Below are 25,166 nucleotides of genomic sequence, written 5' to 3'. Positions count from 1 at the left end.
GGAGTCATAGGGAGGCTGGCATTAAAAGCTCATTCAGAGAACTAGTGCAGACATGATGGGCTGAACAGTCTCCTTTCTGCACTGTAACAATTCTGTAATACTGAGAACACAGGGGTCACAGCCTCAGGATAGGGAGTCACCCACTTTGTCACCCAGAGGATTGTGAATCTTTGGAATTCTCTGTCCCAACAACAGGGGTCATCAACAGCGCAACCAAGTGACACTTACTCAGCAATAACCTGCTCGCGGACGCTCAGTTTGGATTCCGCCAATTCCTGACCTCATTACAGCCTTGGTTCAAACATGGAGAAAATAGCTGAATGGTAGAGGTGAGCTGAGAGTGACAGCCCTTGACATCAAGATCACATTCGACCGAGCGTGGAGCTCCAGCAAAACTGGAATCAGTGGGAATCAGGGAAAAACTCTTCACTAGTTGGAGTCAAACCAGGCACAAAGGAAGATGGTTGTTGTGTTTGGAGGACAATCATCTCAGCTCCAGGACATCACTGCAGGAGTTCCTCAGGGTTAGCGTCCGAGGCCCAACTATCTTCACCTGTTTTATCAATGACCTTCCTTCCATTATAAGGTCAGAAGTGGGGATGTTCGCTGATGACTGCACAATGTTCAACACCTACACGGCTCCTCAGATACTCAATCAGTCTATGTCCAAATGCAATATCCAGGCTTGCGCTGACAAATGATAAGTAACATTCATGCCACACAAGTGCCAGGCAGTGACCATCTCCAACAAGAGAGAATCTAACCATCTCCTCTTGATAACTATTACCATTGCTGAATCCTCCACTATCAACATCCTGGGGGTTATCATTGACCAGAAACTGAGCTGGACTAACTATATAAATACTGTGGTCACAAGAGCAGGTCAGAGGCTAGGAATCCTACGGCGAGTAAATCACCTTCTGACTCCCCAAAGCCTATCCACCATCTGCAAGGCATAATTCAGGAGTGTAACGGAATAATGGATGGGTGCAGCTCCAACAACACTCAAGAAGCTCAACACCATCCAGGACAAAACTGCCTGTTTGATTGCACCCCATCCATAAACATTCACTCCCTCCACTGATAAATAGTGGCCATCTACATGATGCAGGAACTCAGTACACTTCTTAGGCAGCACCTCCGAATTACAAGACCACTATCATCTAAAGGACAACAACAGCAGACACCACGACCTGGAGGTTTCTCTCCAAGTGACTCACCAGCCTGAATTGGAAATACATCGCCGTTCCTTCGTTGTTGCTGGATCAAAATGCTGAAACTCCCTCCCCAACAGCACTGTCCCTAACACGTGGACTGCAAAGATTCAAGGAGGCAGTTCACCACCACCTTCTCAAGGGTGATTAGGGATGTGCAATAAATGCTGGCCTAGATAGAGCAACATGCACATTCCATAAATGAATAAAGAGAGAGTTGTGCAGTCGTTGAGTATCTTTAACACCGTCATCAATAAATACTTGGGAATGAAGGGAATCTAAGGAATTAGGGACTGGGAGAAAATAATATATAAGTTCAGCTGTGATCTTATAGTACAGCAGAACAGCCTGGAGAATATCAGTGAGTCTACTCCTGCTCTTATTACCACGGGCTTTATGATGTTTACAACAATCAGCAGCAGAATTCTGAAATAAGCAGAAGTTGGCAAATTATTTTTTCAAGATAGAATCTACAGTGCAGAAGGAGGCCATTCGGCCCATTGAGCTTGCACCGACAACAATCCCGCCCAGGCCCTATCCCCATAATCCCACATATTTACCCTCTTAGTCCCTCTAACACTAAGGGGCAATTTAGCACGGCCAATCAACCTAGTCCATGCATCTTTGGAGTGTGGAAGGAAACCAGAGCATAGACCATAAGACACAGGAGCAGAATTAGGCCACTCGGCCCATCGAGTCTGCTCCGCCATTCAATCATGGCTGATTTATTTCTCATCCCCAATCTCCTGTCTCTTCCCCTTATTAATCAAGAACCTATCTATCTCTGTCTTAAAGACACTCAATGACCTGGCCTCCACAGCCTTCTGTGGCAAAGAATTCCACAGATTCACCACCCTCTGGCTGAAGAAATTCCTCCCCATCTCTGTTTTAAAGGATTATCCCTTTAGCCTGAGGTCATGCCCTCTGGTTTTAGTAGCACCCGGGGAATACCCAGAGGAAACGCACACAGACACAGGGAGAATGTGCAAACTCCTCACAGACAGTGACCCGAGATCGGAATCGAACCCTGGGTCCCTGGCACTGTGAGGCAGGCAGTGTTAACCACTGTTTCACCATGTCGCCCGATCTCACAGTTGAAAGCTATGAGATTGGGAAGCGATGATAGTACTCTGAAGGTAAGGAGCAGTTAGTGATAGTCAGGAACATATAGGGATACTTACTTTACAAGGCAGGGAGATTATTATCTTTAAAACTTTCTCAATTTCATTCAGTCTCGCTTCTATGTCACGGGCTTCTTTAACTGTAACTAATCCTGGACAAAAAAGAAAAAAAGATTATTTTAAAAAGTTTATTTATCAATAGAACATAGAACATTACAGCGCAGTACAGGCCCTTTCGCCCTCGATGTTGCACCGACCTGTGAAACCAATCTAAAGCCCATCTAACCTATACTATTCCAATATCATCCATCTGTTTATCCAATGACCCTTTAAATGCCCTCAATGTTGGCGAAACCACTATTGTTGCAGGCAGCGCATTCCACGCTCTTACTACTCTCTGAGTAAAGAACCTATCTTTGACATCTGTCCTATATCTATCACCCCTCAATTTACAGCTATGTCCCCTCATGCTAGCCATCTCCATCCGAGGAAAAAGATTCACACTGTCCACCCTATTTAATCCTCTGATCATCTTATATGCTCTATTAAGTCACCTCTTAACCTTCTTCTCTCTAACAAAAACAGCCTCAAGTCTCTCAGCCTTTCCTTATAAGCCCTTCCCACCATACCAGGCAGCATCCTGGTAAATCTCCTCTGCATCCTTCCCAATGCTTTCACATCCTTCCTATAATACAGTGACCAGAACTGTACGCAATACTCCAAGTGCGGCTGCACCAGAGTTTTGTACAGCTGCAACGTGACCTCATGGCTCCAAAACTCAATCCCTCTACCGATAAAAGCTAACAACCGTACGCCTTCTTAACAACCCTATCAACCTGGGTGCCAACTTTCAGAGATCTATGCACATGGACACCGAGATCTCTCTGCTCATCCACACTACCAAGTAACTTACCATTAGCCCAGTACTCTGTATTCCTGTTACTCCTTCCAAAATGAATCACTTCACACTTTTCTGCATTAAACTCCATTTGCCACCTCTCAGCCCAGCTCTGTAGCTTAGCTATGTCCCCCTGCAACATCCTTCCACACTGTCCACAACTCCACCAACTTTAGCATCATCCGCAAACTTACCAACCCATCCTTCAACGCCCTCATCCAGGTCATTTATAAAAATGACAAACAGCAGTGGCCCCAAAACAGATCCTTGCGGTACACCACTGGTAACTGAACTCCAGGACAATGTCACAAGTGAGCTTGCATTAACAATGTAATGAAGTTACTGTGAAAATCCCGTAGTTGCCACACTCCAGCGCCTGTTCAGGTACACTGAAGGAGAATTTGGCAAGGCCACGCACCTAACCAGCACATCTTATAAGAATAACAGAACAGATTGTTACCCAAACGCTGTACCTACATGAATTTTAATTCTGAATTCAACTGGTAACAAACGAGCAAATGTAGGAATTTTAGGATTGGGGAAGCCCATTTTGCTCAAACATGTCCTCTGACCACTTCCCTCTCCACAGACACACCAACTCTATTCTTAAACTCATTCATAAACTCCCTTCCTGGTGACTTGTTCCACAACTTCCTGAACTCACGGCTGAAACAGCAACAGGAACTCCTGCTGTAATTTTACGCAGCTGCCGCGTTGAACTCAGATTGGGAACCTCTTACCCACTTTGCCCATTCACCAGGTTTTGTTTCTATCCACCCAATTAAGAGGCCAATTAAGGGCAGCATGGTGGCACAGTGGTTAGCACTGCTGCCTCATAGCACCAGGGACCTGGGCTCGATTCAGGCCTCGGGTCACTGTCTGTGTGGAGTTTGCACGTTCTCCCTGCGTCTGTGTGCGTTTCCTCCAGTTTGCTCCCACAGTCCAAAGATGTGCAGGTGAGGTGGACTGGCCATGCTAAATTGAGCCTAGCATCAGGGGGATTAGTAGGGTAAATGCATGGGGCTACGGAAATAGGGCCGGGGTGGGATTGTGGTCAGTGCAGACTCGATGGGCCAAATAGCTACCTTCTGTACTGTGGGGATTCTATGATTCATCTGGTCGTTTAGTCAGGAGCTCGCTTGCAATGGCTTCTCTTTCTCCTCCGATGGATGAAGTCCCAGGCGGGTCGCTCCTTCGCCCACCTCCTGCTTCCCATCTGCCTGACGCCCCAATCTCCGGTTTCAAAAACAGCTTCTTGAACGTTGTGGGGCTGCAGTCATCAAGCAAGTGGAGAATATTCCATCACACTCCTGACTTGTGCCTTGTGGACAGTGGACAGGCTTTGGGGAGTCAGGAGGTGAGTTACTCACCACAGGATTCCTAGCCTCTGACCTGCTTGAGTAGGCACCGTACTTATATAGCTGGGTCCAGTTCAGTTTGTGATCAATGGTAACCCCCGAAGATATTGAGAGTGGGGGATTCGGCGATGCTAATGCCATTGATATATATTAAACTTGGGTGTGCAAGGCAGTATTCCAAAATTTACAGATGACACAAAACTTGGAAATATTGGGACTGTGAGGAGAACAAACGTCAAGAGGTCACTGACAGGCTGGTGCAATGGTGAGGGGACTGGGGCAGGTACACCTTACTGCAGAGAAATGTGAAATGATTCATTTTGGGGGGAAGATTGAGGAGAGGCAATGTAAAATAAAGGGTAGAATTCTAAAGGGAGTGCAGGAACAGAGGGACCAGAGATATATATGCCCAAATCGTTGAAGGTGGCATGGCAGATTGGAGAAGTGGTTAATAAAACATGAGTTGAATGCACTGCCCTGAGAGTGAGGTGCGGGCAGGTTTAACACAGACCTCCATACGGAATTGGATAATTATCTGGAGGGCTACGGGGAAACGGTGGGGGAGTGGCATTGAGTGACTTGCTCTTCCAGAGAGCCAGCATGGACACGAGGGACAGAATGGCCTCCTTCTATTCTGATGACCATTCTCTGACTCAGGGCTGAAATATGTCAGAAGATAATCTTACGCTGCCTGTCAAACTCACTGGGCTGGGTGTTGCAGAGGTGCTATATTAATGACCGCACGAACAAACCCCCAGCTGTCCTGCTGCGATATGATGCAGGGAACAACTATCACTGCTTCAGAGCGGGACCTCCGACCCCATCAGGGAAAACTGAGCATTGGACAGTCCCTGAGGAACTGATGGAGCCCAGGCTTAAAGTTAAGTCTGGAGGGGGGAGGGAGGAAGGGGAGTGGGGGCGGGAGGCAGGGAAAGGTGGGGGGGGGGGGTGGTTATAGGATTGGGGTAGGATTAAAGCTGGGGGCAGGGTATGATTGGTAGCAAGGGTGCCTCCAGTGGGCACAGGGAAGCCAGTCCCCCACACAAAAGGAGGGAATCCCCTCGCTACCCCACTACTGTGGTGTTAGCGGTCAGGCTACCCATGTTGCCTCCATCTCCCCCCTGTTGTGGTGAGGCAGCAGCAGAGACAGAATGAGGCCTGAGTGGTCATTGAGGCACTCAAAAGCATGAGGGCAAACAGCCAGCTGCCTGGTGCCTTCCATACCCACTGTAATATGGGGTTCAGACCAGGCGGTGGGCAGGAAGATGGCAGAAAGACCACTCGCTTTAGTTTACAAGCCCCCCCCGACTCCCCACCCCCTGACTTTCAAATACAACGGCGGGGGGAAGGGAGGGAGGAAGGAGGATTACTATCAAGCTTTGGAATTGATCCTGCAAATGAGGAGGTCTGACAATGATTCTTCAGAAATGACTCATAAACACTCCGGCTGTCATGATCGTAAAGGATCGTAAACCATTTGCTGCAATCATCACATTGTTCAACACCTAGCTGGCCGCTGGAATTCCTGCACATTCCACTGTGTAAACAAACTTGTTGATCTAACTGCGAGCGTAGATGATGTGGAACCTTGAGTCCAAAGTGTTCGCTGTGATGTAACCAAGGTATTTCGTGTGTAACCATCGCTTAAAAACCGCCACGTTAATAACAGTCCTCGTAAAGGATCATTACTGCCTGTCAGAGAGCTCTGTGATTGGCTGCGATGGGGATTCAGGGGTCTGTGAACCTGATTTGAACCCCATTGAGTTTTTGGGAACCTCGCAATATCAGCGATATACAAAGAACAAAGAAAATTACAGCACAGGAACAGGCCCTTCGGCCCTCCAAGCCTGCACCGACCATGATGCCCCGAACTAAACTAAAGAAAAACCTACTCAGTCCGCATCCCTTTATTCCCTCCCTATTTGGGTACCCATCTAGATGCCTCTTAAATGTTGCTAATGTGCCTGCTTCCATCACCTCCTCTGGCAGCGCGTTCCAGGCACCCATCACTCTCTGCATGAAAAGTTTCCTCCGCACATCTCCCTCTAAACTTTCCCCTTGAACCTGTGCCTCCTTCTCACTGACGCTTTCACCCTGGGGAAAAAGCCTCCGACTATCCACCCTGTCTATGCCTCTCATAATTCTGTAGACCTCTATCAGGTCTCTCCTCTGTCTTTCCAGTGAAAAAAATCCTAGTTTATTCAACCTCTCCGCACAGCCAACACCCTCAAGACCAGTCAACATCCTGGTGAACCTTCTTTTGCACTCTCTCCAAAGCTTCCACGTCCTTCTGGCAGTGTGGTGACCAGAACTGCACACAATCCTCCAATGCGGCCTAACCAAGGTTTCATAATAGTTGCAACATGGTTTCTCAACTCTTGTATTCAATGCCCTGGCCGATGAAGGCAAGTGTGCCATATGCCTTCTTAATCACCTTGACCAACGACGTTGCTATTTTGAGGGAACTGTGGACCTGCACACCCAGATCCCTTTGTATGTTAATATTCCTAACAGTCCTGCCACGTACAGTATAATTCAGGCCTAAATTTGATCCTCCAAAATGCATCACCTCACATTTGTCTGGATTAAACCTCCTCTGCCATTTCTGTGCCCAAGTCTCCAATCTATCTACATCCTGTTGTATCCCTCTGACAAGCCCCGGCACTATCAGCAACTCCACCAAACTTTGTGTCATTTGCAAATTTACTAACCAGATTCCCTACATTTCCTCCAGATCATTTATATACACTACAAACAACAGGGGTCCCAGCACTCATCCCTGCGGACTAGACACAGATCTCCATTCTGAAAAATACCCTTCCAGCACTACTCCCTGTCTTCTATAACCAAGCTAGTTCTGTATCCATCTACCTAGCCCATCCCAAATTCCATGTGATTTTGGCTTTTGTTCCAGTCTGCCATGTGGGACCTTGTCAAATGCCTTACTAAAGTCCATATGAACTACATCCACTGCTCTTCCCTCATCATTTATCGATGTCACCTCTTCAATATGTGGAAATTCAGGGTGAACCTTACCAGTCCTGCCCACCACGGGAATCATGAGTGGGGCATGGAACATTCAAAGGTCTGTTGACCTCGGGAGGAATGTTCTGGTCTTGGGGTGAGCGAGGCTGGAAAGTTCCGTCCATACTGTCTGAGAGGCACTCCCTGAAACAGAGCTGAGATTGCTGACAGTGTATCTCAACATGCTCTAGCCTCAGTGTATCACAGGATGTTATTGGTCACGCATAAGCCGAGGTCAGCCCTGTCTGAGTCGCTCAGTAAATTTGTGACACTAATAGATTAAAGCACAATACTTAGTGACAAAGAAATATCTGTCTTAGTAACAGAGCAGTCTTTGATTTTGCAGCCATTGTCAAACTATTTGCTTTTTAAAGCCTTGACTTGTAAGAGTGAATATTTAAAAATTCAAACTAATACTTAAAAATTAAGCAGCATCTTTACTGTTTTCCTAAACTATATCGAATTGCATCAAGTTGGGTGGCACAGTGGTTGGCACTGCTGCCTCACAGCGCCAGGGACCCGGGTTTGATTCTGGCCTCGGGTCACTGAGAGTGTGGAGCTGGCACATTCTCCCCGTGTCTGTGTGGGTTTCCTCCGGGTGCTCCAGTTTCCTCGCACAGTCCAAAGGTGTGCAGGTTACACTGATAGGCCGTGCTAAATTGACCTTAGTGTCAGGGGGTTAGAAGGGGTTACGGAAAAGGGCCTGGGTGGGATTGTGCTCGATGCAGACCTGATGGGCCGAATGGCCTCCTTCTGTACTGTAGAGATTCTACGTTTTGCAGCACAAAAACTGGCCATTCGGCCCAACTGGTTCATGCTGTCCTTTCTCCTCCAGGTAAACTCACTCCTTCCCCCTCTCTCAATCTAATTCTATCAGCATATCCGTCATTCCTCTCTCTCTCACCCGCCTTTCTAACTTCCCCTTAAATGCATCTATGCCAATCACCTCAGTTTATCCACAGGTTCCACGTGCTAATCACGCTCTGGGTAAAGAGGTTTCTCTGGTGAGGTACCACCCAGGGCAGTGTTGGGCAGTCTAGGCTGGTGAGTGGCCCTCCTACATCTCAGTTCGCTAACGGTGACCCCATGAATAAGATTGAATACAATTTAACACGTGCCCAATATTTCACACCAAGTTATAGAAAATACTTAATCTTTCACATATTAATAGAACTGTCATCAATGTCAAATGGTAAAAACATAAAATACACATGGGCACTTTGGGCACAGAGGGGACGCACGTCTCTCACAGTCAATATTGTGAGCAATCAGCGTCACAACACTTCACTCGCTGATTCAAGAACAGCTTCTCCCCCGCTGCCGTCAGACTTTTGAATGGACCTACCTCGCATTAAGTTGATCTTTCTCTACACCCTAGCTATGACTGTAACACTACATTCTGCACTCTCTCCTTTCCTTCTCTATGAACGGTATGCTTTGTATAGCGCGCAAAAAACAATACATTTCACTGTACATTAATACATATGACAATAACGAATCAGACTTGCCCTTGCCTACATATCACCTCAGTCAGACCAATAGGGAACAAAAAAACTACTTCGATGGAAACCAGTGGAATGTGGCAACCCTGCAACGGTCAACAAAATGTCTCGTGGGCCGCACTCAGAACCCAGATGAGCTGCATGGCACCCAGGGCTGCAGGTTACCCACCACTGGGCGGAAGGACAAGAACAGCAGATGCATGGGAACATCATCACTGCAAATGACCTTACTGTTTCTCCTCAACTCTGTTTTAAATTTGCTACCCCTTATCCTCGGACTATGACCTCTTGTCCTGGAATATCCACAAGAGGAAGCCTCTGCTTCACCTCTATTTTATCCATAGCTTTTATCATCTCGTATACACCGCTGTGTGCGACTCTGAAGAAAGATCATCAGGAAGATAAAAAAGGTTGCTGCCACACTCACTGTTCTGAATTAGAACGATATAGCCGCTCCTTCACTGTCACCGGGTCAGTGCTACAGCTGACACTGAGCTATACTGGGTTAACAGTCCCAGGTTCAGCCTGTGACGGTCTCGCCATGAAAGAACTTCTTAAAAATCACTTCCCAAACCAATGAGTACTGTGTAGTTTCCTGAGAGTTTGCAAATCGGCACAGTGGTTAGCACTGCTGCCTCACAGCGCCAGGGTCCTGGGTTCAATTCCCGGCTTGGGTCACTGTCTGTGTGGAGTCTGCACATTCTCCTGCATGGGTTTCCTCTGAGTGCTCCAGTTTCCTCCCACAGTCCAAAAAACGTGCTGATCAGGTGCACTGGCCATGCTAAATTCTCCTTCAGTGTACCCGAACAGGCGCCAGAGTGTAGGGGACTAGGGGAATTTCACAGTAACTTCATTGCAGTGTTAGTGCATCCCCCAAGATGTCTAGGGAAGGGAGTTTAGCGGAGTAAATATGTGAGGTTACGGGGATAGAGCCTGGGCGAGATGTTTGGTCAGAAAATCGATGCAGACTCGATGGGGTGAATGACTTCCTTCTGCACTGTGGGGATTCTATGATTTTAAGCTGATGTTCTTCCCATGTCTGTGCGGTTTTCCTCCAGGTGCTCTGGTTTCCTCCCACAGTCTGAAAGACGTGCTGATCAGGTGCACTGGCCATGCTAAATTCTCCCTCAGTGTACCCAATCAAGCGCTGGAGTGTGGCGAGTAGGGGAATTTCACAGTAACTTCACTGCAGTGTTAATGCAAGCCTGCACTAATAAATAAGCTTTACTGTTCATCATTGTTGCTCCTCCTAATTTTCTCCCAGAAATTGGGTGACAATTGTCCAAAGTAATCGTTCCTTCCAGGTGTGGTGAATATTCTGATGTTACTAAGCAGGATTTTGCAGAATGGTCATCTCTGAATGATGAGTGTGGCTCACTCCAACAACACAATCCACTCTTGGGGAAGTATGGTCATTTTGTTTTGTAATTTGGCATCATTCAATTCTTATTTTCTTCAGGGACCTTTCCAAGTTATTGAACTGTTGCTCCAATCAATTTGTTGCTAAGTGCTAGATTAACATCAGAAACAACTTTGGAAGTTCATGACACGATTTAAGCCATTGTCCCCAGAGAAAGTTTAACTTCTATTTCCTTCTCCCCCTCTTCGCACATTCTCTCTCTCTCTGCTCCACTGGGATTGCGAACCCCTCCAGGATTGGCAGGAGTTGAAGATCGATCTCCAGGGCTCTGCTCATAAGTTCCCAAAAGATAGGAGCAGAATTAGGCCATTTGGCCCATCGAGTCTGCTCCGCCATTCGATCATGGCTGATATGCTCCTCATTCCCCATTTTCCTGCCTTCTCCCCATAACCCTTCAGCCCATTACCAATTAAAGATCTGCCTAACTCCTCCTTAAATTGACTCTGTCCCAGCATCCACCACACTTTGGAACAGCAGATTCACAACCCTTTGGGAGAAGTAGTTTCTCCTCAATTCTGTTTTAAATGTGCTACCCCTTACCCTAAGACTATGACCTCTCGTCCTAGAATGTCCCACAAGAGGAAGCCTCTGCTCCACCTCTACTTTATCCATAGTTTTTATCATCTCATATACACCACTGTGAGCGACCCTGGAGAAAGATCATCAGGAAGGTAAAAAAGTTGTTTCTTTTGTCATTTTCTTTCAATATTTGTATTGCAGAACAGTGATCGGGACGGGAACACTTCCCTCACTAAAGCCAGAGAAACTGAGAGCCATTCTCGCCACCCGACTGCTCTCCTACCTGCGACCGGTTGACTAAAGCACAGAACACAGGCTGAACTAACCCTGTATCGCTCAGGGTCAGCTGTAACACAGTCACCCAGAACTTAAACCACAGCAACTGAGCTTGATGCTCCAATGCAGTACTGAGGGAGTGCGACACTGTTGGAAGTGCTATCTTTTGGGTGTGAATGATCAGAGTTACTCGTCCAAAGCAGAGAAGGGGAGGGGCATTGGGGTGGGGGTGGGGTGGTTGGGGAGATAAAGGCTGGTAGGGGGCGGGGGGGGGGGGGAAGGGGAGGTGGGGAAGGGCATTGGGGTTGGCCCGGAGACATCCGGGAGGCCAATAATCCAGCGATTGGAGGGGCAGCGATTGGGTTGGCCGGTGACTGGGAGCGCAGCAGCGTGGAGCTTCTGCGTTTGTGCCGATTCACATCCACCGCAGATTCCTCACAGTCCCAGGGACCCGGGTTCAATTCTGGCCTCCGGTGACTGCCTATGTAGAGTCTGCATGTTCTCCCCGTGTCTGCATGGGTTTCCTCAGGGTGCTCTGCTTTCCTCCCACAGTTCAAAGATGTGTGGGTTAGGTGGATTGGCCATGATAAATTGCCCCTTAGTGCCCTAAGACGTGTAGGTTAGGGGGATTAGCGGGGTTAAAAACTTGAGGTTATGGGAAGCAGGTCTGGGTAGGATTGCCCCTTAGAGTCGGGGGATTGTGTGGGGCTAGAAAGATAGGGCCTGGGTGGGATTGTTGTTGGTGCAGACATGATGGGCCAAATGGCCTCCTTCCGCACTGTAGGGATTCTATGATACATGTGATTCCAGATCCTCAGAAATGACTCTCAAATGCCCTCTGAAATCAAGAGCAGTTAGGGATGGACAATAATTGCTGGGCCAAACCAGCAACACTCACATCCAGTAAATGATTTTTAAAAATAGGCCTGAACAGGATTCCGTGTTATTGAAGTACTGAATCCTCACTCTAACCCTCTAACAATTTAAGCTAAAGACTAACTTTCCATTAGCCTTTTTGATTATTTCTGCACTAACACTGAATGATTTAGGTACGAGGACACTTAAATCCTTTTACTTCCTCACAGTTCCTGACCCCTCTGCATTAAGAAAATATTCCCATTTTGCTTTCCCCCCTTGGTTGGATAAACTGGCATTTCCCCACACTGGACATCATCTGCCATCAGTCTGACCAGACGCTTAGCCTACCTTCCTTAGCAACCCAGTGATGCTCCCATTCTCACAAAAAATTATTGAAATATCAGTGGCACGATGGCACAGTGGTTAGCACTGCTGCCTCACAGCGCCAGGGACCCAGGTTCAATTCCCAGCTGGGGTCACTGTCAGTGTGGAGTTTGCACATTCTCCCTGTGTCTGCGTGGGTTTCCTCCGAGTGCTCCGATTTCCTCTCAGAGTCCAAAGGGCGTGCTAGTTAGGTGCATTGGCCATGTTAAATTCTCCCTCAGTGTACCCGAACAGGCGCCAGAGTGTGGCGACCAGGGGGTTTTCACAGTAACTTCATTACAGCGTTAATGTGATACTAATAAATAAACTTAAAACTTTAAAGATTGGTGAGTGAGAATTAAACAATGATGATGTGTTAGTCTAGACATCCAGTACACTCATAAATGTCACAGAGTCTAAATTCTCCCCACGCAAACCACTGTTCTCAACAGAGTCATCATTGGCTGTTACTAGTTAGAAGTTGGGTACTGCTCTGCAAAAGGGGGAGGGGAACCAGGAGGAGAGCTACTCCAAACTCATCATCGCTTTCCTCAATCTGGTAAAGCAACAACCAGCCAGGGAGACGGCATCTCCTCTTCGTCTGTGCTGACACTGGGGAGGAGAACGCAGAGGAGAGAGAAAATAATATTTTGCAAAAAAAAGGAATTTAAAGAATGTGTTTATGTGCAAAAGCCCTGAGAGACACGCACCAGGATTTGGCATGGGTTAGAACTGCCAACACTCTGACAGTATTTTTAAATTCTAGCACAGAAAATGTAACAAACATTGTTGAATAATGGCTGAAATCAGAAATCTTTTCCTTTCTAATTAGGAACGCAGAGAAATGACCATTTGAACTGGGAACTGTGGAATCTACAGCGTAAAAGGAGGACATTTGGCCCATCGAGGCTGTACTGACAACATCCTACCCAGGTTCTATCCCTGTAAACCCACATATTTACCCTTCTAGTCCCATTGACACTAAGGGGCAATTTAGCCCAGCCAATCAACCTAACCTGCACATCTTTGGAGTGTGGGTGGAAACCAGAGCACCCAAAGGAAACCCACACAGACACAGGGAGAATGTCCCCTTAGAATCATAGAATCCCCACAGTGCAAGAGGAAGTCATTCGGCCCATCGAGTCAGCACCGAGCATCTTACCCAGGCCCTATCCCCGTAGCTCCACATATTTACCTCACAATCCCTCTTACCTGCACATCTTGGGGGATGCATGAAGGGACAATTTAGCATGGCCAATCCTTAGGGAATGTCTTAATCCTAACTGCAAAAATCTCTGAAATGCAAATAAGGTCTTCTTTTAAAGATCACAGCAAGTGAAGTTGTGGTTCAATTCTGAAATGTATACTATAAACGTTTCCCCATGTGTGGAATTCCAATCTATAGTGTTAGGCAGCGTAGACATCTCCAGTCCAGCTTGCCTTGGAGCAGATGTCATGGTGTTGCATAGTCAGAGCACTCAAACAAAATGGAATTGTGCTGGGGCGGCAATAAGAAGTAACTTTAACTTATCAAAGGAAAAACTTTGCAGATAAGGGGGAGGATGAAGAAAAATGATTTTGTGCTTTGATTCTCTTGAGATAATGGTGCAGGGAAAGCCATGCTAGATAGAGATGCACTGGCTTTGATCAGATAGAAAGATAGGAGTAAGGCAGAAAGAGAAAGAAAGAGAGAAAGAGAGGAAGAGAGTACTTTAATTTCACTTGATTATTCCCTACTTCTCATCTGCCAGTTGCAGCCGTCACTTTTAACTACGTTCATTTTTTTTTGGCACAGGTGATTACTCAGGTATCTGGCTTGTAACTGGTATCATTAAATCATAGAATCCCTACAATGCAGAAGGATGCCATTCGGCCCATCAATTCTGCACCAACCACAATCCCACCCAGTCCCTATTTCCGTAACCCTACATATTTACCCTGCTAATCCCCCTGACACTAAGTGGCAATTTACCATGGCCAATCAATCTAACCTGCACATCTTTGGACTGTGGGACGAAACCAGAGCACCTGGAGGAAACCCACATAGACATGGGGAGAATGTGCAGACTCCACACAGACAGTCACCAGAGGCTGGAATTGAACCTGGATCCCTGGCACTGTGTGGCAGCAGTGCTAACCAATGTGCCACCGTGCTGCCCTGTTGATCCCTGTCCAATGCCAATTCCACTTGAAATATCTCACCCTCATGCTCCAATCCCTTTCCTGTCCCAAATCCTCTCTATCTCTTTCTTCAGATTCTTCAACCATTCACTATCACTCTTTGCACATTCCCTCCTTTCGCCTGACCGACACTGGGCACTGACACTGCAATGTTTCTCCAAGATCCATAAGTGCAGAGTTTGGAAACCATTGAGCAGGGGCTCAGAGTCCCTGCTCAGGGAATAAGTAGGGAAAATGGGAGAATGGGCCTCCACTGCTGCTTCTTTACATCCACCTGCAGACAAAATGAGTGACACTCAGAGAGTCATAGAGGTTTACAACATGGAAACAAGTCCTTTGGTCCAACTTATCCATACCGCCCTAAGCTAGTTGCAATTGCCCACATTTGGCCCATATCCCTCTATACCCATTTTACCCATATAACTGTCTAAATACTTCTTAAAAGACAAAATTGTACCCATCTCTACTACTACCTCTGGTAGCTCATTCCAGACACTCATCACTCTCTGTGTGAAAAAAATTGCCCCTCCAGACCCCTTTGTATCTCTCCCCTCTCACCTTAAACCTATGCCCTCTAGTTTTAGACTCCCCTACCTTTGGGAAAAGATCAATCAGGAAATGGCAACAACAGCAACAATAAAAACTTGTCGGTGTTTAGAACTGTGAATATAATAAAACATCCCAGGGTGATTCACAGGAGTGGCATCCATCCAAAATGTTACACCACACCACATCAGATATTGGGACAGACAACTAGATGCTTGCCAAAGAGATAGGGTTAAATGAGTCTCTTAAAGAGGGAAGAAAGACAGGGAGATGTTTAGGGAGGGAATTCCAGGTCTTTGGCAGTTGAAGACAAGGCTGTCAATGGTTGAGTGATTAAAATCGGGGTGCACAAGGGGCTAGACCAGGAGGAGCACCAATACCTGAGGGTTGTGGCTGTAGAGAGAATTACAGGGAGACCAGGGAGGGACTGCAAAACAGAATTTTCAAAGTGAAGGTCCAGGTTGGCCAACGAGAATAAAGGGGTTGGTGCAATTTGGGGAATGGGCAGCAGAGTTTTAGACAGCCTTTTTAAAGTAAAGTGTCATATGTAGGTTTACATTAACACTGCAATTAAATTATGTGAAAATCCCCCAGTCGCCCACACTCTGGCACCTGTTTGCGGGTACACTGAGGGAGAATTTAGCATGGCCAATGAACCTAACCAACAGGTCTTTCAGACTGTGGGAGGAAACAGCAGCAGCCAGAGGAAACCCATGCAGACACAGGGAGAATGTGCAGACTCTGCACAGACAGTGACCCAAGCTGGGAATTGAACCCAGGTTCCTAGAGCTGTGAGGCAGCAGTGCTAACCACTGTGTCACCTGCGCACTCACTGTCTCTTTCCTCAATAGTGTCTGGTAAAACAACAACCAGTCTGGGAGGCGTCACCTACTGTCCCTCTTAGAAGGGTGCGAGCAGAAGAAAACACAACTCCTGTCCTCCAGCTCAGGCTGATTTCAGTGGAAAGGCAGTAACACCACAACTTACTCAGTACTCCAGTGATCTGCAGACTGCTGTTCTCAGGCTGTGCTCTCTCCTTCTCTCTCTGTCTCTCCCTCACACTTCCACCTCTTTCATCAGGAAAAAGATAACAAAATGCTGAGAACAATGTACCAACCGACTCAAGAACAACTTCTTCCCTGCTGTCGTCAGACTTGCATTAAGTTGGTCTTTCTCTGCACCCTAGCTATGACTGTAACTCTACCTTTTGCAACCTCTCCTTTCCTTCTCCCCTGTGAATAGTATATTTTGTCTGTACAGTGTGCAAGAAACAATACTTTTCATTGCATCCCAACACATGTGAAATAATAAATCAAATCAAACTTCACGCCTCTTGACCAGGGGATTGAGAGTTGGTGATTTATTCTGTCCTCTAGTTTCCTGCTGTCGATACCTTTCATTATTGCATTCCAGATATTAAAGACTATGAAATGATGCTGCAGCAAGGGGTCACTGGCATTGTAACGTCGGCCGTGATGTGGAGATGCCAATGTTGGACTGCGGTAAGCACAATAAGAAGTCTCACAACACCAGGTTAAAGTCCAACAGGTTTATTTGGTAGCACAAGCCACTAGCTTTCAGAGTGCTGCTCCTTCATCAGGTAAGTGGGAGATCTGTTCACAAACAGGGCATATAAAGACACAAACACAATTTACAAAATAATGGTTGGAATGCGAGTCTTTACAGGCAATCAAGTCTTAAAGGTACAGACAATGTGAGTGGAGAGAGGGTTAAGCACAGGTTAAAGAGATGTGTATTCTCTCCAGCCAGGACAAAAAGTCCTGTCTTACTAACAAGATCTCCCTAACTTTCTTGGCTGGAGACAATACACATCTCTTTAACCTGTGCTTAACCCTCTCTCCACTCACATTGTCTGTACCTTTAAGACTTGATGACCTGTAAAGATTCACATTTCAACCATTATTGTGTAAATTGACTTTGTTTCTTTATATGCCCTGTTTGCCAACAGAACTCCTACTCATCTAATGAAGGAGCAGCGCTCCGAAAGCTTGTGGCTTGTGCCACCAAATAAACATATTGGACTTTAACCTGGTGTTGTGAGACTTCTCACTATTGTAATGGAGGGGCAGTAGGAGAAGGAGTGGGGAAATGGATTATTCATTCGCTTGAAAGGTTGCAAATTGCCAACAGACCTCCCAGTGTTGATAATCAGCACAGCTTTGAGGGTATATATTTGATTTGATTTGATTTATTATTGTCACGTGTATTGGGATACAGTGAGCATTGTTTCTTGTGCACTATACAGGCAAAGCATACCATACACAGAGTATATAGGGGAGAAGGAAAAGAGAGGGTGCAGAATGTAGTGTTGCAGTTACAGATGGGGTGCGGACTGGCTGAAAAGACAAGATTGAGAAGCTTTTCAAAGAGGATAAGAAAGTGGAGAGAGGGAGACAGAGAAAGAGATGGAGCGACAAGAGTGTGGAGACCCAGAGATTGGCTCCAGGGCCACAGATGGCTGTACCACCAGGTATGAGAAGAGCTTTGAAACACTGTGATGTGACACAGTGGTTAGCACTGCTGCCTCACAGCACCAGGGACCTGGGTTCAATTCCTGGCTTGGGTCACTATCTATTCACATTCCAACCATTATTATGTAAATTGAGTTTGTGTCTTTATATGCCCTGTTTGTGAACAGAACTCCCATTCACCTGCACTTTCTCTGTGTGGGTTTCCTCCGGGTGCTCTGGTTTCCTCCCATAGTCCAAAAATGTGCGGGTTAGGTTAATTGGCCTTGCTAAATTGCTCCTTAGTGTTAGAGGGATGTGAGGGGGATTAGCAGGGTAAACATGTGCGGTACTGAGGATAGGGCTAGGATGGGATTGTTGGTGCAGGTTCGATGTGCCGAATGGCCTCCTTCTGCACTGTAGGTGTTTCTATGAGAAGTTTAGATTTATTCCCATTGTCTGCCACGCAGCATTGCCTGACAAAGCTTCAACTTAAATTCCTGAGGACGCTTAGTGCCTGTGAATGTGTTCTCTAATAAATAATCAGTATCTTCATAAGGGGAGAGGGGAAGGAACAGATATATGATATATTGAGCTGCTTAGTTACATTGCAGAAAACAAAGTCATGATTTGTCAGCTGTCTATTTATTTCCTTCTGCATGTTTTTTCCAATTCTCTTTGTCTTGTGAGTTAGAGCTCAAATTAAAATCCACTGACTGAACCTTGCACCAACTACATTGATCAATCTTGAAGCTGCCCTGCCCTCACTTTGTCTCTGCTGCCCAGAGAAAACCTCCAGAATTTTCCAATATTCTGACTCACAAATTTCAGTATCATTTCCAAGTTAAAATTAGTCAAAATCAAAATGGCTAATCCACCTAACCCGCCAAAGATGTACGGGTTAGATAGATTGGCCATGACAAATTACCCCTTAGTGTCAGGGGGATTAACAGGGTAAATAGGTGTCTATAAACCATGTCCCCAGTTCTAATTCCCCCCATTCAAGAGCCCCTCCCCCAATTTTTAGGTGTCCAGATCACCAACAACCCTGTCCTGGTCCCCTGATGCCGACACTATAGTTAAGAAAGCTCACCAACGTCTCTACTTTCTCAGAAGACTAAAGAGATCTGGCATGTCAGCCACGACTCTCACAGATGCACTATAGGAAGCATTCTTTCTGGTTGTATCACAGCTTGGTATGGCTTCTGCTCTGCCCAAGGCGCAAGAGATCACAAAAGGTTCGGTATGTAGCCCAATCCATCATGCAAACCAGTCAAATCCATTGACTCTGTCTACACTTCCCAGGGCCTTGGGAAAAGCAGCCAGCATAATTAAGGACCCTACGCACCCCGGACATTCTCTCTTCCACCTTCTTCTGTCAAGAAAAAGATACAAATGCCTGAGGTTATGTGCCAACCGACTCAAGAGCAGCTCCGTCCCTGCTGCTGTCAGACTTTTGAATGGATTTACCTTGCATTAAGTTGATCTTTCTCGACACCCTAGCTATGACTGTAGCATTACATTCTACACTGTCTTGCTTCCCTCTCTATGAATGATATGCTTTGTGTGTATAGCGCGCAAGAAACAATACTTTTCACTGTCTACTAATACACGTGACAATAATAAATCAAATCAAAAAAACTTTGCCCTCTCCATACTGAGCAGTAGGGCTCTGGGAGTCAAAGCTCAAAGATAACTGTGAGCACTGGATGAGGGACAGGGTGTGGGGGAGCAGTATTGCTGTCCAAACATTATCCTACTAGTGTAGTGAGGAGCCAGCCTGTGTTATGAAGAAGTATTTCCCTGACACTTTCGTCAACCTTTCCACACACTGTCATAAATCACAGGATCTAAAGAATGGTAGGCCATTCGGCCCATTGAATCTGCTACACCGTGGCTGATCTGATTGTGGCCTTGACTCCACTTTCTTGCCCATCCTCCCATAACCCTCGATTCCCTTGTCAATCAAAAAGATCCAGTCCAGCCTCGAATACCATCCACTGCTCTCTGGGGCAGAGAATTCCAGGCTAATGACCATCTGAGAGAACAACATCCTCCTCATCTCCACCTTAAACAGGAGACCGTTTATCTGTAAACCGTGTCGCCAAGTTCTAGACCCCTCCCAGTACTATACCCCTCCAGTCTAAACCCCTCCTTTCCAGTACTCCCAGTTCTAGACCCCCATTCCAGAACCCCCAGTATTAACTTCCCACCTCTCCACAAGTGAGCAAACATTCTCCCAGCAGCTCTGCTGTCAAGTTCCCCTCCAAATCCTATGCATATTTTAAATCTCTGTGTTATCCTGACAAAAATGACTCATGGCAATTGCGTCTGTGTCCAAACTATAAAAAGTTTGTTAAGTACTTTTCAATCCAGACAGTGCTCTTTTCATATCTGTAAACTAATCAGGAGTAACCCACATCTCCCTGCTCCCCTCCCCAACACACACATACACACACACACACATACATACACACACACATACACATACATACATACACACACATACATACACAGACATACATACACACACATACATACACACACAGACATACATACACACACACATATACAGACATACATACACACACGCACACATTTTATGGAAAACTATTTTTGGATGGGAGGAGATTGGGGCACAGTGATTAGCACTGCTGCCTCATAGGGCCAGGGACCAGGGTTCAATTCCAACCTCTGGTGACTGTGTGACGTTTACACGTTCTCTCTGTGTCTGCGTGGGTTTCCTCTGAGTGCTCCAGTTTCCTCCCACATTCCAAAGATGTGCAGGTAAGATGCAGGTTAGATCGACTGGCCATGCTAAATTGCCCCTTAGTGTCCCAAAATGTGTAAATTAGGGGGATTAGCGGGGTAAATACTTGGGGTTACGGGGAACAGGTCTGGGTGTGATTTAGTGTCGGGGGATTACGTGGGGTTACAAGGATAGGACTTGGGTAGGATTGTTGTCGGTGCACACTCGATGGGCAGAGTGGCCTCCTTCTGTACTGTGGGGAGTCTATGAAAAGTTCTGCTGTGCAGTGCAAAGTGACATTTAAAAGTTTTTATTTGGTAGTGTAATACCCCCAGAGGCCTGACAGGGGCGGTAAGTCTCAGCTAACATCTCCAAGAATTGGGCAAAAAAGTCTGACCAAGGCAACTTCCAAAACAGGAGATGAGAAAAACAAGCAAGGCGTGGATCAGCAGGAACCGCTTGTGTGTGGTGTGTGTGTGTGTATATACAGCACTTCCAGACGTTCAACACTCACAGAGGTGGCTGGCGATGGGGCACTGATTAAAATGCAATGAGTGAATGATTGGGAGTGGGCAAGGAAGAGAGAATTGCAGGATTGTCTTCTTCCCATCTAAGCATTATCAATAATAGAAAACTGGCTTAATCGGTAACTTTATACCGGAAAAAGCCATTCTGCCACGCAGCTCTAACATGCGTAGAGGATTTCGTATTTCCTCCGTAGGAGGAAGAACAGAAAAAATCCCCCAGTTAATTAGAAAAGAATTATTATTAATCATCTGAATTAACAGTGACTCCAAGGCAAAGCACAATCTCTTGGGAGGTTTCTGTATAAAGTGCTACCCGCCACTCTTTACATTCTCTTTGCGGGTCAAAATTAAATCATTTCAAAATCAATTCGCTTTTTTCCAATTTTTTGTTAGAAAGATGAAGCCTCGAAGTGTCTTCTGCTCCGGCTTGAGAAATTGGGCTAATTTGTTCCAATATCAAAATAAAAGATACACACTTTCTCAACAAAAGTCACAATCTCGCAAGAGATACTCAGCTGCTCCTGATCTAAACAAAAAGTGTGGGGCTGTTTTTAAAACAGAACAAATTAAATAATCACAGTCTCACTCACACAAGTGACAACTGTCTGAATCTATACACACTGATCTGCTTACAGTTATCACCCCTCTACATCGAAATAAATCATTTATTGCCTTTTAAATCAATTAATAAACGCTCCGTCTATATTTTCTTCCTATTTAGTAAATGATTTGGGCCTTATTCAAAATTCATTGGAATCAATTTATTTTGATAAATACTAGTCAGTTTTAGTTATTATTTCTAAACTTGTACCCGCCTGTACCAGCCACGTCCCCTATCTTGCTTGTTAGATGAGCTTAACTTTAACAACTTGTGGCAACATGAACTGGGGCGAAATTATCAAACCTTCGACTAGTGGGGAGCGAGAGAGTTCCGCTTTATCTTCCGGGAAAGCGTGGATTAAGCTCCTCAGCACTCTGGCTAGGTCGCTGTAACTCCTGTGTAAGTACAACACGTTCCGGTCTGACCACTCGGTCCGGATCTCGAAAAATTCCTCCTCCCTCCGGTTGACGATGAGTTTTCTCACTCCGTTCACCCAGCAATCCTTCACGAACATGTTCACCAGGGAGGTCCCTTCAAACACAGCGGATGCCATCCTGCATCAACCCAGCATGTTTGGAATAAAGAGCAGGGTGGGCGGGGGGGGGGGGGCAACTTCTCTTGAAGGGGTAGAGAGAGAGGGGGGAGAGGTGGGGGGCGGTAGCAGAATAAAACCCAGCTCCTGCAGCCCAGGCTGATTTCAGTGGAAAGGCTGTAACACTGGATCTTGCTCAGTACTCCAGACTGCTGCTCTCAGGCTGTGCTCTCTTCCTCTCTCTCTGTCTCTCTCACACTCCACTTCAGTGTTAGGAATGTGAATCTGGGACTCCTTGCTTCCGACCGCCTCTCTGCACCTTAGCCCTGTTCCCTCAGCACTGCCCCGCTGTCACAAGGTATTGCTGTCACTTGGAAATCATGTCCAGCTCCCACCCCTCCTTTCCCTCTCTCTGATCTCACTCCCGGCCTCAACCCAAGTGTCTCAACTTTTCCTCGGACACGTCCTTGCAGGGAAGTAGATTCCCTTCCGCAGGATCCTTGACATCATTCCCTGGAATGTCTCCCTCCCACCCAGCCAGCCAGCCAGCCAGCACTCTCTCTCTCTCTCCCTGTCTGAATGATGCGACTGTTCAGCTGCTGAACTGGAACCAATGCATAAAACACACTAACTCCACCATAAATACACCCCTGCCAATGAATCCAGGCTGCTGTTAGCTCCCCTGGGGAGGGGGTGGGCATGAAAACACACCCAAATGTTCCGTTAATTGTCCCAACATTCATTTCAACTGGGGAAGAGAGCGGAATCCCAAAAATCAATGAATTGTCAATTGTTTATAACAAGTTACCAGGGTAACACACATTCTTTAACACTACGTAATATATCCCCAGAGAATTATCTGTCAAATCGGAATCCTATTTCCAGAAAGTGCACGTGGACCACTGTAAACATACTAGGGAATTTTCACAGTAACTTCATTGTTGTGTTAATGTAAGCCTACCTGTGACACTAAATAATATAAAAATAGCGCTGAAATCCATATTGTACCCCAACCCCGTCCTAAATAGAAGTCATTGATGAATTGTATTTTCAGGGACCAACACAGCTTTGCGAGGAACCCATTTAAAACACACACCTGGACACAGGTGTTTAGTTGATATAAATGACAGAATTCCAGTTTAGAGGAATTTGCATTACACACTGGAAATCTCTGGAATCAAACTCTGAAAGACAATGTTGTGCCATTACACAGTCTTCAGCCCTGACCAATGGCCACCCAGACAAAGCATCCTTTCCAGGTGTGCTTGGTATGGCACCTTCTCTGAACAAGACCCCAGGAAACTACAAAGCCCAGTCCATCATGCAAACCAACCTCTCATCCACTGACTCTGTCTATACTTCCTGTTGCCTCGGAAAAGCAGCCAGCATAATCAAGGACCCCACAGCACCCCGGACATTCTCTCTTCCACCTTCTTCTGTCAGGAAAAAGATACAAAAGTCTGAGGTCACGTACCAACTGACTCAAGAACAGCTTCTTCCCTGCTGCCATCAGACTTTTGAAAAGACCCATCTCATATTAAGCTGATCTTTCTCTACATCCTAGCAATGACTGTAACACTACGTTCTGCACTCTCTCCTTTCTTTCTCCCCTATGTACTCTATGAACAATATGCTTTGTCTGTATAGTACATACTTTTCACTGTAACCCAATACATTTGACAATAATAAGTCAAATCAAATCAATAAAATTGAAATATTAGCAATCTGTTTCTCTCTCCACAGATGCTGTCAGATGTGTTGAGATTTTGAAGCATTTTCTGGTTTAGTTACAATCCACCCCCATTTGTCATGTCAGTGGTGTTCTGTATCAACGTCTGCCACTGTGGGCAAGGTTAGTTTCAGCAAACTTTAGTGAGTGGTGGGGTCATTTTCCACCGTGACAGGGAGAGAGGGAAATTGATTTTCAATAGTTGTAAAATATGAAGTCAGCCCTCTGAGGTGAAATAAAGAGTGGGGGGAGAGTTCTGTAAGCAAACCCAAGCATGCGGATTCCCACAGTGGTCCAGTGGGGTGAAACCCACCCCACCGGGGTATGTTTTTACACGGGTACAGAACACTATATGTGTTTTTACATGGGTACAGAACACTAATTATGTTTGATTTGATTTATTATTATCACATGTATTAACATACAAGGAAAAGTATTGCTTCTTGCATACTATACAGACAAGCATACCATTCATAAAGAAGGAAAGGAGAAAGTGCAGTAGTGTTACAGCTAGGGTGTAGAGAAAGATCAACTTAATGCAAGGTAAGTCCATTCAAAAGTCTGGTGGCAGCAGGGAAGAAGCTGTTCTTGAGTTGGTTGGTATGTGGCCTCAGACTTTTGTATCTTTTTCCCAAAGGAGGAAGGTGGAAGAGAGAATGTCCGGGGTGCATGGGGTTCTTAATTATGCTTTTCCGAGGCAGCGAGAACTGTAGACAGAGTTAATGGATGGGAGGCTAGTTTGCGTGATAGATTGGGCTACACTCACAATCTTTTGTAGTTTCTTGGGCACAGCAACGTATGTTTGTACATGAGGACAGATAGTTAATTGTATATGTACATGAATACTGAACTCTGGTCAGTATGCGTGAGTGTATTTCCAGTTATCCCATATCAGTGAGGCTATGATGGAGTGTGTAGTTACCAGTGAGGGTGTTATAACCTCCGTTTTAAATGGATGAAACAGCCCATGGGGGGAGCCTAGATAGATGTGAAATTCACAGTCTCCACTAACTAAAAATATGAGCACCTAATCATCTAATTATCTTCAGAATCCAAGCTAAACTTGATCAGCGTCCCACCAAATGACCAGCACAGCACAGATAACAATCTGCCGGGCAAGGCAGAGCTTGCAAATCCTATTTGCCAGTAATGACTGCAGCAGAAGGAACATTGTGGGAGGAATGTTCATTATTAAGCTGCTTTCCTTTAACCTCCCTTCCCAGACATTTCAGTGGACCACCTTTCCCAACTAAACTTTAAAGTTAAAGTTTATTTATTAG

The 25,166-nt window shown here is 45.9% G+C and overlaps 1 protein-coding gene across 1 annotated transcript in view; it reads right to left on the bottom strand.

Moving 5' to 3' along the window:
* The window catches only part of pxdc1b (PX domain containing 1b), a 43,818-nt gene extending 21,599 nt beyond the window's left edge, over positions 1–22,219 (bottom strand). Inside the window, exons 1-2 of the mRNA XM_080215280.1 lie at positions 21,929–22,219; positions 2,396–2,487 (exon numbers count right to left, since the gene is read on the bottom strand). Of these exons, the coding sequence (XP_080071406.1) occupies positions 2,396–2,487; positions 21,929–22,178 (342 nt within the window). The 5' untranslated portion in view covers positions 22,179–22,219. The remainder of the gene's footprint in view (positions 1–2,395; positions 2,488–21,928) is intronic.
* Positions 22,220–25,166: the final 2,947 nt, after the last annotated feature.

Source organism: Carcharhinus amblyrhynchos, chromosome 2 (genome assembly GCF_965287045.1).
Source record: "Carcharhinus amblyrhynchos chromosome 2, sCarAmb.v2.hapA, whole genome shotgun sequence".
Classification (NCBI taxonomy): domain Eukaryota; kingdom Metazoa; phylum Chordata; class Chondrichthyes; order Carcharhiniformes; family Carcharhinidae; genus Carcharhinus; species Carcharhinus amblyrhynchos.
This window is presented reverse-complemented; position numbering and strand designations above follow the sequence as displayed.